This window comes from Dictyostelium discoideum (genome assembly GCF_000004695.1).
Source record: "Dictyostelium discoideum AX4 chromosome 2 chromosome, whole genome shotgun sequence".
NCBI lineage: Eukaryota > Evosea > Eumycetozoa > Dictyosteliales > Dictyosteliaceae > Dictyostelium > Dictyostelium discoideum.
In genome coordinates, this window is record NC_007088.5 from 2,211,841 (window position 1) to 2,224,223 (window position 12,383).

The 12,383-nt window shown below is 21.5% G+C and overlaps 7 protein-coding genes across 7 annotated transcripts in view; 3 read left to right on the top strand and 4 right to left on the bottom strand.

The window, feature by feature from the left end:
• Positions 1-488: 488 nt before the first annotated feature.
• Positions 489-1,773, bottom strand: cprE (cysteine proteinase 5 precursor; the record flags this gene model as incomplete). The annotated part of the gene is made up of 3 exons (XM_639885.1): positions 489-528; positions 626-1,078; positions 1,232-1,773. The coding sequence occupies 3 exons, from the start codon at positions 1,771-1,773 to the stop codon at positions 489-491; spliced, it is 1,035 nt and encodes a 344-aa protein (XP_644977.1).
• A 779-nt stretch (positions 1,774-2,552) lies between these two features.
• On the bottom strand, positions 2,553-3,770 carry DDB_G0272728 (hypothetical protein; the record flags this gene model as incomplete). The annotated part of the gene is made up of 1 exon (XM_639886.1): positions 2,553-3,770. One exon carries the CDS (start codon positions 3,768-3,770, stop codon positions 2,553-2,555), a length of 1,218 nt encoding a protein of 405 aa, XP_644978.1.
• A 1,224-nt stretch (positions 3,771-4,994) lies between these two features.
• On the top strand, positions 4,995-6,086 carry cdk1 (p34-cdc2 protein; the record flags this gene model as incomplete). Its single annotated transcript, XM_639887.1, has 3 exons — positions 4,995-5,200; positions 5,292-5,883; positions 5,994-6,086. The coding sequence occupies 3 exons, from the start codon at positions 4,995-4,997 to the stop codon at positions 6,084-6,086; spliced, it is 891 nt and encodes a 296-aa protein (XP_644979.1).
• Positions 6,087-6,387: 301 nt separating this feature from the next.
• On the bottom strand, positions 6,388-7,740 carry alg2 (hypothetical protein; the record flags this gene model as incomplete). Its single annotated transcript, XM_639888.1, has 2 exons — positions 6,388-6,976; positions 7,067-7,740. The coding sequence occupies 2 exons, from the start codon at positions 7,738-7,740 to the stop codon at positions 6,388-6,390; spliced, it is 1,263 nt and encodes a 420-aa protein (XP_644980.1).
• Positions 7,741-8,441: 701 nt separating this feature from the next.
• On the top strand, positions 8,442-9,553 carry emg1 (hypothetical protein; the record flags this gene model as incomplete). Its single annotated transcript, XM_639889.1, has 2 exons — positions 8,442-8,772; positions 8,868-9,553. The coding sequence occupies 2 exons, from the start codon at positions 8,442-8,444 to the stop codon at positions 9,551-9,553; spliced, it is 1,017 nt and encodes a 338-aa protein (XP_644981.1).
• A 554-nt stretch (positions 9,554-10,107) lies between these two features.
• On the top strand, positions 10,108-10,684 carry DDB_G0272734 (hypothetical protein; the record flags this gene model as incomplete). Its single annotated transcript, XM_639890.1, has 2 exons — positions 10,108-10,312; positions 10,398-10,684. The coding sequence occupies 2 exons, from the start codon at positions 10,108-10,110 to the stop codon at positions 10,682-10,684; spliced, it is 492 nt and encodes a 163-aa protein (XP_644982.1).
• Positions 10,685-10,793: 109 nt separating this feature from the next.
• tgrN1 (immunoglobulin E-set domain-containing protein) overlaps positions 10,794-12,383 on the bottom strand; it is a gene marked incomplete at both ends in the record, with an annotated part of 2,941 nt that continues 1,351 nt past the window's right edge. The window contains one exon of the mRNA XM_639891.1: positions 10,794-12,383. This exon is cut by the window's right edge and continues 1,184 nt beyond it. Within this exon, the coding sequence (XP_644983.1) occupies positions 10,794-12,383 (1,590 nt within the window).

The window sequence follows — 12,383 nt, forward strand, 5'->3', positions numbered from 1 at the left end:
TATTAATTTTAAGTTAATGGGGTACCCAATCCCAAATTGTTTCAATTTTCCTACCCTGGTAACATTCAAGAAGAGGCCTGTAAAAAAAAGGTTTTATTTGAATCTTTCCAAATAAAAAAAAATAATAATAGAATCAAATATCTAATACAACACAAGATTTATTATAATTCAATGGTTTGAATTTCTTGATTGAAAATATTTTAGAATAATAAAAAAACAATAAATAAATATTTAAAAATTAAATTTAATTAGGTTTTTGTTTTTTTTTTTTTTTTTATTTATCTTTAAATTTTCTAAAATTAAATAGTTCTAGAATGAACTTGAATAAATCTATTAATTTTCATCACTAAAATTTACTACTATTATTATTATATTAAAAGCTTTTTTTTTTTGGTTTGAAATAATTTACAAAGTTTTTTTTTTTTTTTTTTATTATTCTTTTTTTATAAAAATTATAAAATATATATGATCTAAATTGTTAATTTGATTTATACTACTGGGAAACTTGCAGAACTGGCAATACCACAGCTATAAGTTAAAATTTTAAAAATAAATGATTTGTTAGTAACTCTATTCTGTATATTAATATATGTATATATATATATTTTTAACTTGTAGTACTTACTTATTATCTCTATTTCTGCTCATTAAAATGTAACCTTCGATACCCCATGATGTACCCCATGAGTTTTTAACGATCCAATATTCATTTGAACTGCTGGCACTTAAATTACCAGATGATTGACCAGATGATTGACCAGATGATGAACCTGAACCTGAACCATAACCAACAGCTAAAACACCATGATCCAAGTTTTCACTTGAACATTCTGGTTCATAGTAAATACCAGAAGTATAGAGTTGGAAACTTTGGTGACTGGCATCAATTGCAACTGAAACTGGGTTAACATTGACAGCAGATTCTAATGAAGATTCTGAACCAGCAGTAACAGTTTTGTATGAAGAAAGGGTAGCACCAGAGTTTTCAGATTTGTACTCGCATTTACCATTTTCAGCTTTGTATGGGTAAGATGATTCAGTATCAATACCATTATTATTGATAATATATTCGAATGCACTTTAAATTTTAAAAAAAAAAAAAAAAAAGAAAAAAATTAGAATTTAAAATATTTTTAAAAGTGTAAAAAAAAAACAATAATAATAATAATAATAATAATAATAATAATAATAATAATAATAATAATAATAATAATAATAATAATATACTTACTAAGTCATTAAACCACCATCACAACCGGAATTTTCAGTTGAACAATCAATTAAATTTTGTTCAGATAATGAAACTAATTCACCTTTAGATTGGAAGTGAGCACCTTCAGTTGAACCAGTAGTTGAGAATGACCAACAACCACCACATTGACCTTGATTTTTGACTGGGGTAACAGCACCTTCACTTCTCCAATCTTTTGAAGCAGCTGATGAAGTTGTGAAAACTTTCTCTTCTTGAGTACCAATTAAAGATGAAGCATCGAATTTAGTACCTAAATAAGTGTTTCTATATTCTTCATTGGTAATATCGGCAAAGTTATTTAAACCTAAAACGGTTTCACTACCTTTTGAATTCCATTGTTGAACGTAATCCATATTGGCTTTGAAGATATTGTAACGGGCACCAAACTCTTCTGAGGTGTAACTCTTTTGGTGGGTAATCATCCAATCGGTGAAAGCATTTCTATATTGTAATTCTGAAAATTGTTGTTTGGCAGTAGCAACGCTAACTAATAAAACACAGAGGAATGATAAAACTTTCATTGTTTATTTTATATATATTTAAAATTATTTATTTGTAAGAATGTTGAAAAATGAAAAATAAAAAATGAAAAAAAAAAAAAAAATTTTTGCAGTTTTTATATTTATTTTTTTTTTTATGCAGTAGCGGGGAAAAGATTTTTTTATTTTTTTTGTTTTTTTCGTGCATTTCGAAAAAAAAAAAAAATAAAATAAAAAGAAAATTATTTTAACTTTTCAATTTTTAAGATTTTCTTTTTACTTTTCCAAATTTTTTTTTTCTATTTTTTTTTTTTTTAGACTATTAATAGTATCATTCCAAAGAAAATGATCAAAAATGCCTGGTGGGATTTTAATGTTTTGATGGGTTTTCATAAAAAAAAAAAAAATCTTGATCCGTAATTTTTTTTTTCATTTTCATTGGCACCCAACACATTGCCATTCATATTTTTTTAAAAAAAAAAGTGAAAAAAATAAATATAAAAAAATAAAAAAATTAAAAGAATAAAAAAATAAAATAATAAAATAATTTTGATAATGTTCATGAACAAATTCAGCGCATGAAAAAAAAAAAAAATATATTTTTCATTTTTTTTTTCATTTTATTTTTCATTTTTTTAATATGGGTATAGGTAAATAGAGCACACGAAAATACACAAGTATTTAAAAAAAAAAAAAAAAAAAAAAAAAAAAAAAATAATAAAAATAATTATCTATACATTTTTTTTTTTTTTTTTTTTTACAAATTTAATTTATAAGAATACAGTTAAAAGAGATTTTATTTATTTATTTAATTTTACATTTTATTTTTTAAAAGATTTAATTTTAATTGGATTTTCATATATTTCATTAAATTCATTTTCAATTTCTTCAATTGAATTATAAATCTTGAAATCTGAACATGTATTAAAATTTAAATGTCTTTGTAAAATATTTAAGGTATTTGACTTTTCTAAAGTTCTATTTAAAATTCTTATTACTTTTTCATTCTCTTTATAATAAATAATAATATTAATTTCTTTGGATGGAAAATTTAGTGAATGACAATCAAACTTTTTTAGTAACGATGTATCAAGTATATAATTTTTTGGAATTGTTAATAATGATGATAATAATGGTTCTGTATTATTTGAAAAATCAAAACCATCAGTCGAACCAATTATAATATAATATAAATCTTTTTCAGTTGTATTATTTATTTTTGAATAACTATCTTTATCATTTAGTTCAATATACCACTTTGATGGTGAATTTGTATTTAAATTTGAATTATAATTTAATAATTGTTCATTTAAATTAAAATTTTTAAAGTTATTATTATTATTAATATTATTATTATTATTTTTTGGTTGAATTGAACAAATTGAATTTAAATTTAAATTATTTATATAATTAATATTTGATTCTTCAAAATTATAATTTTCTTTTGAATTTAATAATAAATTTAATAATTGGTATTTTTTTAGGATTTCAAAATTATTATTATTATTATTGTTATCTTGAATTTTTAAATTTTCCTTTTGTAAATTAATTTGTTGATTTAAAGTATTATTTAAGTCAATATTATATTGTTGATTTTTAAATAATTTTTCAACGATTTCCAATTCCATTGAATTTAATTGTTCATGATATTGTTTAAATTGGTTATTTAATTTATAAAGATTTTCATTTAAATTCTCTTCAGTTTCGATTAATTTTTTATTTGAATCTTCAATATAATTTCCAAATGTTTTATCATCAATTATTAATTTCTCTTTTAATTCATTAATAATTGTATCAATATTATTACTTTTTATAATTTCAAATTTATGACCAAAATGTTTTTTATTTATAATACTTTTAAGACTTATTGATTCTTTACATGTTTTACAATAATATTTTAAATAATTTAATTTATCAAAAAATTCATTATTATTATTATTATTATTATTATTATTATTATTATTATTATTATTATTATTATTATTATAATTATTAATATTATTAATATTGGTATTTGTATAATTATTATTATTTATCATTTTTTATTTTTTATTCTCTATTTTGAAATGTTTTCTGGAATAAAAAAATAAAAAATAAAAAAAAAAATATATAGATAAAAATTTGGCATGAACTTAAAAAATAATAAAAAAATTAAGTTCCTTGAAAAAAAAAAAAAAAAAAAAAAAAAAATAAGAATTTGTGTTTAAAAAAACATAGTTTAAGGTTTTTTAAAAATTTAATTATAAAAAACAATAAAAAAATAAAAATAATAAGAATGTGAAATTTTAAAACATTTTAAACCGAAAAATGATATCATTTTATTTAAATTTTTTTAAGTAATATTTTATTTTTTTTTTTCTTTTTTAATTTTATTTTTTTTAAGTCTATACTAAATTTTTTAACCTTTTTTTTTATAAATTTTATTATTATCAAAGAAGAACAAACCATTCCTTTTTTTTTTTTTATTTTTTTTTTTTTATGTTTTTATTAATTATTAAAATCAACCCACACAATTTTTCAAAAAAAAAAAAAAAAAAAAAGTTTTTAAAATTTATTAAAATACTGTTCTATTTTTATCTTGATTTAGGGGTATAATATTTGGTCAATAAACGTTTAATTATTTGTTATTATTTTTTTTTTTTTTTTTTTTTTTTTATTATTTTTATTATTTTTATTATTTTTATTTTATTATTATTTGATTGGGTCATATTTCAAATAATTTAAACAATCGATAATATTTAAAATTTAAATTAAATGATTACCAAATTTAGATTAAAAAAAGATGAAAAAAAAAAAAAAAAAATATCACAATGTTTTTTTTAATAACCCAAAGTGGCGGTCAATATTTTGTTTTTTTTTCAAAAATAAATTTTCCCTCCATTTTTGAATTAATTAATTTTTTTTTTTTTTTTTTTTTTTTCAAAAATAAATTTTTTAATTTTTTAAAATTTTTTTTTTTTTTTTTTTTTTTCAAACTCATTCCAAACACAAACATCTACACACTATTGTTCTTGTTCTATCTCTATCTTTCTTTTGTATATAATAATTCTTCAAAAAAAAAAATAAAAATAAAAAAAAAAAAATATAATTTATATTTTTATAAAAAAAAAAAAAACAACAAACAAATAACAATAAAAAAAAAAAAAAACAAAAAAATAAATACAATCTGTAAAATTAAAAATATTAAAAAAATAAAATAAAAAATTAATCATTTGACTTTTTTTTCAATCATCAAGAAAAAAAAACAATATAAAATTTAGAAAATGGAATCAGATGGAGGTTTATCAAGATATCAAAAATTAGAGAAATTAGGTGAAGGTACCTATGGTAAAGTATATAAAGCAAAAGAAAAAGCAACTGGTAGAATGGTTGCACTTAAAAAGATTAGATTAGAAGATGATGGTGTTCCAAGTACTGCTTTACGTGAAATCTCTTTATTAAAAGAAGTACCACATCCAAATGTTGTTAGGTAAATAGTTATTTATTAATTAATAAATTAATAATAATTATATTAATTTTTTTATTTTTTTTTTTTTTTAATAAATAAAAAATTTTATTAGTTTATTTGATGTACTTCATTGTCAAAATAGACTTTATTTGGTATTTGAATATTTAGATCAAGATTTAAAGAAATATATGGATTCCGTACCAGCATTATGTCCACAATTGATAAAGAGTTACCTTTATCAATTATTGAAGGGTTTAGCATACAGTCATGGTCATAGAATTTTACATAGAGATTTGAAACCACAAAATCTTTTAATCGATCGTCAAGGTGCATTGAAATTGGCTGATTTTGGTTTAGCTCGTGCAGTTAGTATTCCAGTACGTGTTTACACTCACGAGATTGTAACCCTTTGGTATCGTGCACCAGAGGTCTTATTGGGTTCAAAAAGTTACTCTGTACCAGTCGATATGTGGTCTGTTGGTTGTATCTTTGGTGAAATGTTAAACAAAAAACCATTGTTTAGTGGTGATTGTGAAATTGATCAAATCTTTAGAATCTTTAGAGTTTTAGGTACTCCAGATGATTCAATTTGGCCAGGTGTCACTAAACTTCCAGAATATGTTTCAACTTTCCCAAATTGGCCAGGTCAACCATATAATAAAATTTTCCCAAGATGTGAACCACTTGCATTAGATTTAATTGCTGTATGTAAAATTTAAAAAAAAAAAAAAAAAAAAAAAAAAAAAAAAAAAAAAAAACAAAACAAAACGAAATCAAATTACTAATTTATAATTTTTTTTTTTATTTTTATTAGAAAATGCTTCAATATGAACCATCAAAGAGAATTTCAGCTAAAGAAGCACTTCTTCACCCATATTTTGGTGATCTTGATACTAGTTTTTTCTAAGAAATAGAACTTATCAACATATCATCATTTAAAAAAAAAAAAAAAAACCCAATAATACATATTCAACAATTTTAAATCTTTATTTGTGTAAAAGCAAATAACTTTTTTTCCAAAAAAAAAAAAAAAATAACCCTTAACTCTTTTTTGCTCAATATTCTTTTTATTTAAATTTTTAAAGGATTTATTCATTCGTTCATTTTTTTTTCATAATACTTTCAAAATTACTTATTTAAACAATTTTTAATATTTATAAATAAAAATTATTTTTAAAAAAAACTCTTTAATTTTTATTACTTTTTATTTATAGTTTTTTAACAATTGTATTTAAATTTTGAGCAAATGGTTTAAAAGAAAATTTATCATTTACACGTTGTTTACCATTGATACCCATTTTTTTGGAATTGATAGGATCATTGATAATTTTATTGAAAGCATTTGCAAAATCTTTAACGGTTGGATTACAAAGGTAACCAGTTTTACCATCGACAACTGTTTCTAATGGACCACCATTATTAACAGCAATCACAGGTTTACCAGCATACATTCCTTCCAATGGTGTAATACCAAAATGTTCAAATGATGGTGTATAAATTAAACAACAACAGTTTAATAATAACCATTGTTTTTGTTCTTCATTAATTGTTATCAAGAAAATTACACGATTCTCTAATCCATATTCTTTGGCTTTATCTTTTAATTCTTGTAAATGTTCAACATTCTCTTTTAATCCTGTATCATATCCACCTGCAAATACTAAATAAATTTCATCTTTACCTTTACCACTACCACCACTTTCACTATTACTAATAAATACACTAAATGCATCCAATGCTAATTTTAAATCTTTTTTTCTTTCATATCTATTAATTGACAAAAAGAATTTTTTATCACTATTATTAAAAAAAAAAAAAAAAAATATTAATAAATTATTATTATTATTATTGAATATATGTATATATTTAATAAATTAATTAATTTACTCTAATTTAATTGGATTAATTAAATTATTTTCAATTGGTTGATTTGAAAAATTATGAGATTGTTTTGTTTTATCAAATTCGTTTGTATTGATGATTGGGTATAATACTGATGGTGAATTTTTGAGATGTTTAAAAGATTGTTTATAAATTGATGAAGTGAAGTTACTATTGACCAATACTTGATCGGCACAACCAGTGGTAAACTCTTCGAAGAGGTCGATTGGTATACGATAGAGTCTTTTGATTAATGATGTTCTCGATGTTAATAGTTTGTCAGGGAAATGACAGTAGAATAGTACTTTAGAATTTGTAAATAGTTTAAATAATGGAATTGAGGCTGAGATTTGGTCCAATACAATCACGTCATACTTTTGACCAGAGAAAAAGATGATGTATAATGCTGCTAAAAGGTTTCTAATGATTGCGCAAATTACCATAAATCTATTGAAAATATGTCTTGGGAAATAGCCACCTGTGACGTGTACGTCCAATTCACCATTAGATGTCTCTTTAAAGCATCTCTTTGGGTCGTGTCTTGATGTGTACATTGTGATTCTATTATTTCCAACACTCTTTAATCCTAATGCTAAATCAACGATTAATCTCTCTGCTCCACCAATACCTAAATCTGGATGTAAAATTGCAATATTTAATTCTTTTTCATCTTTTACCATTTTTTTTTATTTTTTTTTTTTTTTTAATATATAAATATAAAAAAAATAAAAAAAAAAGATATTAAAAAATGAAATTAAAAAAAAAAAAAAAAAAAAATTTAAAAATAAAAAAAAAAATAAAAATTTTAAAAATAAAAAAAAAATAAAAAATAAAAAAGGTGACAGTGTTTTAATAAATGAGTCATCAAATAATTACTATTTTTGTTCCTATCAGTTTATTTTATTCTTCTGAAAAAAAATAAAATAAAAATAAAAGAAATAAAAAAACTATTTTCAAATTAATCTATTTTTTTTTTTTATTGCGATCGAATTTTCTGTTTAGCCACTACTACAAAAAAAATAAAAAAAAATAATAATTAAAATTAAATTTAATGATGGAAAATTTCTAAGTGATATAACAAGAAGAAGATTTTGTTTGATTATTTTTATTTTTATTTTTATTTTTATTTTTTTTTTTTTTTCTTATATATATTCACAAAAAAATAAAAAATAAAAATTAAATTAAAAATAACCTTTTTTTTTTTTTTTTATTTTTATTATTTTTTTTTTTATTTTTTTTTTATTTTCTTTTCGTTTTTTTGAAAAAACGATTTTTTTTTTTTTTTTTTTTCAAATAATTTGATTTAGTTTTTACCACCATATTTCATTAATCCATTTTTATTATCAAGGAAAAAATAAAATAAAAGAATAATTAATAAATAATGAATTTTAATAAAGCAAGCACAACATTAAAAGATACAAAGAAATTAATTATTGTTTTGGAACATGCAACATTAGATACAGTTAAAGTCAAAGAAAGCTTTCAATTATTAAATTGTGATGATCATGCTGACATTTTAAAAAAACATGGTAAAGAAGCATCAGAAGCTAGACCAGATATTTTACATCAATGTTTATTAGCACTTTTTGATAGTCCACTCAATAAAGCTGGTCTTCTTCAAGTTTTCATAAAAACTACTAAAAATGTTTTAATTGAAGTACATCCACAAACTAGAATTCCAAGAACTTTTAATAGATTTGCTGGTTTAATGGGTAAATAATAAAATAATAAATTAAGAAATTAAGAAGAAGAAAAAAAAAAAAAAAAAAAAAAAAAAAATATTACCATTTATTTTATTTTATTTTAGTTCAATTATTAAAGAAATTAAGCATTAGAGCAACAAATGGACCAGATAAATTATTTAAAGTTATTAAGAATCCAATTACAGATCATTTAGCACCAGGAACTAAAATATACGCAACTTCATTCTCTGCACCAAAATGTGTAGATTTATTTGAATTTGTTCCAGAAATTTTCGGATATGATCCATTACCAGTGATTCCAGTTTCAACTACACCAACAGGTGTAGCATTAGGTTCATCAACCAATAACAACAACAATGTAAATAGTATTCAATCATTAAATTCATTAGGTGGAGCACAAGTTAGAAGTGCTGGTGAAAGTTATTATGAGGGTATGGAAGATGAAGAAGCAGCAGAAGAAGAAGAAAAAGCAACAGAAACAAATAATAAAAATAAAAATAAAAGAAAACAAGATGAAAAATCTGATAATGATAAAAAGAAACAAAAAACTTCAAATACTACAACTACAACTACTTCGACTGCAACAACAGTACAAAAGAAACCAGAAAAGAAATCTGATCAATTAAATGGTTTACAACAAGTTTGTATTGTAATTGGTGCCATGTCAACTGGTGCTATGAAAATCGAGTATAAACACGAAGAAATCGCTTTCTCAAATTATCCTTTATCCGCTGCTGGTGCTTGTTTTAAAATTACTACAGTTTTTGAAAGACAATGGGGTATCTTGTAAAAGAAACAAAAATAAATTAAAAAAAATTAAAAAATAAATAAAAAAAAATAAATAAAAAAAAAATAAATAAAAAAAAAAAAAAAGAACAAAAAATTTATTTGATTCAATATATATATATATATTTTTTTTTTTTTTTTAAAATTTTCTAATGTTTGTTTTAGGGATTGGAAAAACAATAGTAAAGAAAATAATAATAGAAATTTAAAGATAAAAACTTTTTCTTTTATTTTTTTGACTAATATCCTTGATTGGTTTTCTTAATTTATTATTTTTTTATTTTTTTATTTTTTGTGTAAAAAGTGAAAGTAAAATTATTTGAATAACATTTTCAGAACCACACAAATTTTTTAATTTTGAACATTGAACAAATTAATTTTAGATTTTATTAAAAAATTTTCTTTGATTTGAAAATATCTAGCCAACCGATTTGATTACTTTTATTTTTTTTCTTTTATTTTCTCAAATTTTTTTTTTTTCTTTTTTCGAAACAAATCAACTTTATTTCAATATTTTTTTATTTTTTTTAAAAAATTAATATTAATAAATAAATTAAAATGACACTTAATTATGGCAGCTCAGCACTTCACAAAGTATTAGGATCAGGTGCTGGTAAAAAAGAGAAAAAAAGTTCTGGTAGAGCTGCAGATTCAACAGAAACAGTTATAACTATTGTTTATGGTGATGGTAAAGTTTTTGAAGCCCAGGATTCAAATGGTTTGGCTGATCCATTTATTAGAATTGGTACAGTTAAATCTGAAGGTAAATATATATATTTATATATATTAAAATTATTAAATTATTATCAAAAAAATATTAATTTTTTTTTTTTTAAAAAAAAAAAAAGGTGTTTTTAGTAAAAAATGGAAATCAGAATCACCAGTTTGTGAAAAAACACTTACACCAAATTGGAATTACTGTGAAGATGAATTTATTATTAAAAAAACAACAAAAGAATTAGTAGTTGAACTTTGGGATAAAGATACACTTAAAGATGATTTCGTAGGTAGAGCAATCGTTGATATTTCAGGTATTGTAACTAGTTTAATGTCATTCAATATTGAATTTAGAGAAAAACCAACTGATGAAAAGCCAAAAGGTACTGTTACAATTTATATTAAAAAATTATATTAAAATATAATCGGAAAAAAAAAAAAAAAAAATTAAATAAATAATAAAAAAAAAAAAATATATATATATGTATAATTTAGTTTTAAAATTTTATTATTATTTTATTTGTAATTTAATCTTGTATTGATTCAGGTGGTATTGGTTCATTTAATCTTTTTTGAATTTGTTTTCTTTTTTTATATTTTTTAATATAAATTATAACTAAAACAAGTATAGCAATTAAAAAGAAAAGACAAGGTATTAAAATTGCAGGTATTAACCATTTTTCAACATGAGAATTATTGTTTTGATCGGAAGTACCACCACCACCACTATTATTATTATCACTTCTAAATTGATATTTATCGGGAATTGAATATTTAAATACATCAGCATCACCAGACTGACCATTAACATTAATTTGAATTTGATGATCAGATCTTTCTATTGAAGATTTATTTAATGATTCAGATAATGGTGGTAAATAACAAGTTAATGAGTTTGAATCAGTGATATTAACATAGATACATTGTTGAAGATTTGCAATTGTAATATTTATTGGTTTTGCCAATTGTGATCCGAAAATTGTAATTAAACCACCAGTTGTTGGTGAAACTGATGTTGAATTTATAATTGTTGGTGACATATAAGAGAAGGTTAAACCCTTTGGGTTACCTTGAACCAAAATATCATTAATTAAAATTGAAACTGAATAATCACCACCTGATCCAGGTGGCATTTTACAAGTTATTGATGTAAAATGTTTTAAATCTAATTGTTGAATATCTTTACAAATTTGTGACCCAATTTTAATATTTAAATGATTGCCATTGTTGTTGTTGTTGATAATTTCATTTTCATTTACAAAATTATAATTTAATAAATTTAAATATTTACCAATTATTGTAACAACACCACCATTAACTGATAATTTTGAAGGTATTGAAGTTATGAATGGTATAATTGGTAATTGAAGTTGGTTTGATTTTTGACCACCAACTTCAATGAAAATCATTGAAGTTTTTATAGAATCCGGTATTTGAAATTGAATTAATTCACTTGAATTTGTTAATACTGGTAGTGGTGTAACAATGATTTTACCATTGATTTCATTGTTAATATAAATGAAAACTTTTGAATTTAATTCACCCAAATTATTACCATTAACAATTGCATTATCAAAAGATTGATAAATTTTTGAAATGGTTGGGGCTTGATAAGTGAAATTTGTGAAAATGGCAGGTTTGGAATCACCAATTTCAAGTTTAAACCATAACTTTTTACCAATACCTGGTGAGACTTTACAATAAATAATTTCACCAGGATATGATGAATCCTCAATTGGATCATGACAATTTAATTGATTATTATTATTAAAATTTTCAATTGAAAACTTTGATTTCAATGGTTTACCATTTTCACTTGATAAATATAACCCATTACCTTTAATTGTAATTAAACCACCTTTAGTAGTTGGTGAACTAATTTCTTTAATTGATACATTTATTCTAATCGGTATTGAAGAGTTATCGTTACTACCATCAATTGATACTGTTAATATACCAGGTCTTGGTATTGGTGAAATGTAAAGTATTGTACTATTAACTATAGTTATAACCGATTGATTTAATTTAATACCATCTAAATAAACTGACATATCATTATTCATAAAATATTTACCAATAACTTTTAATTTACCTTGTTGTTCAATTGATGTTGTTGA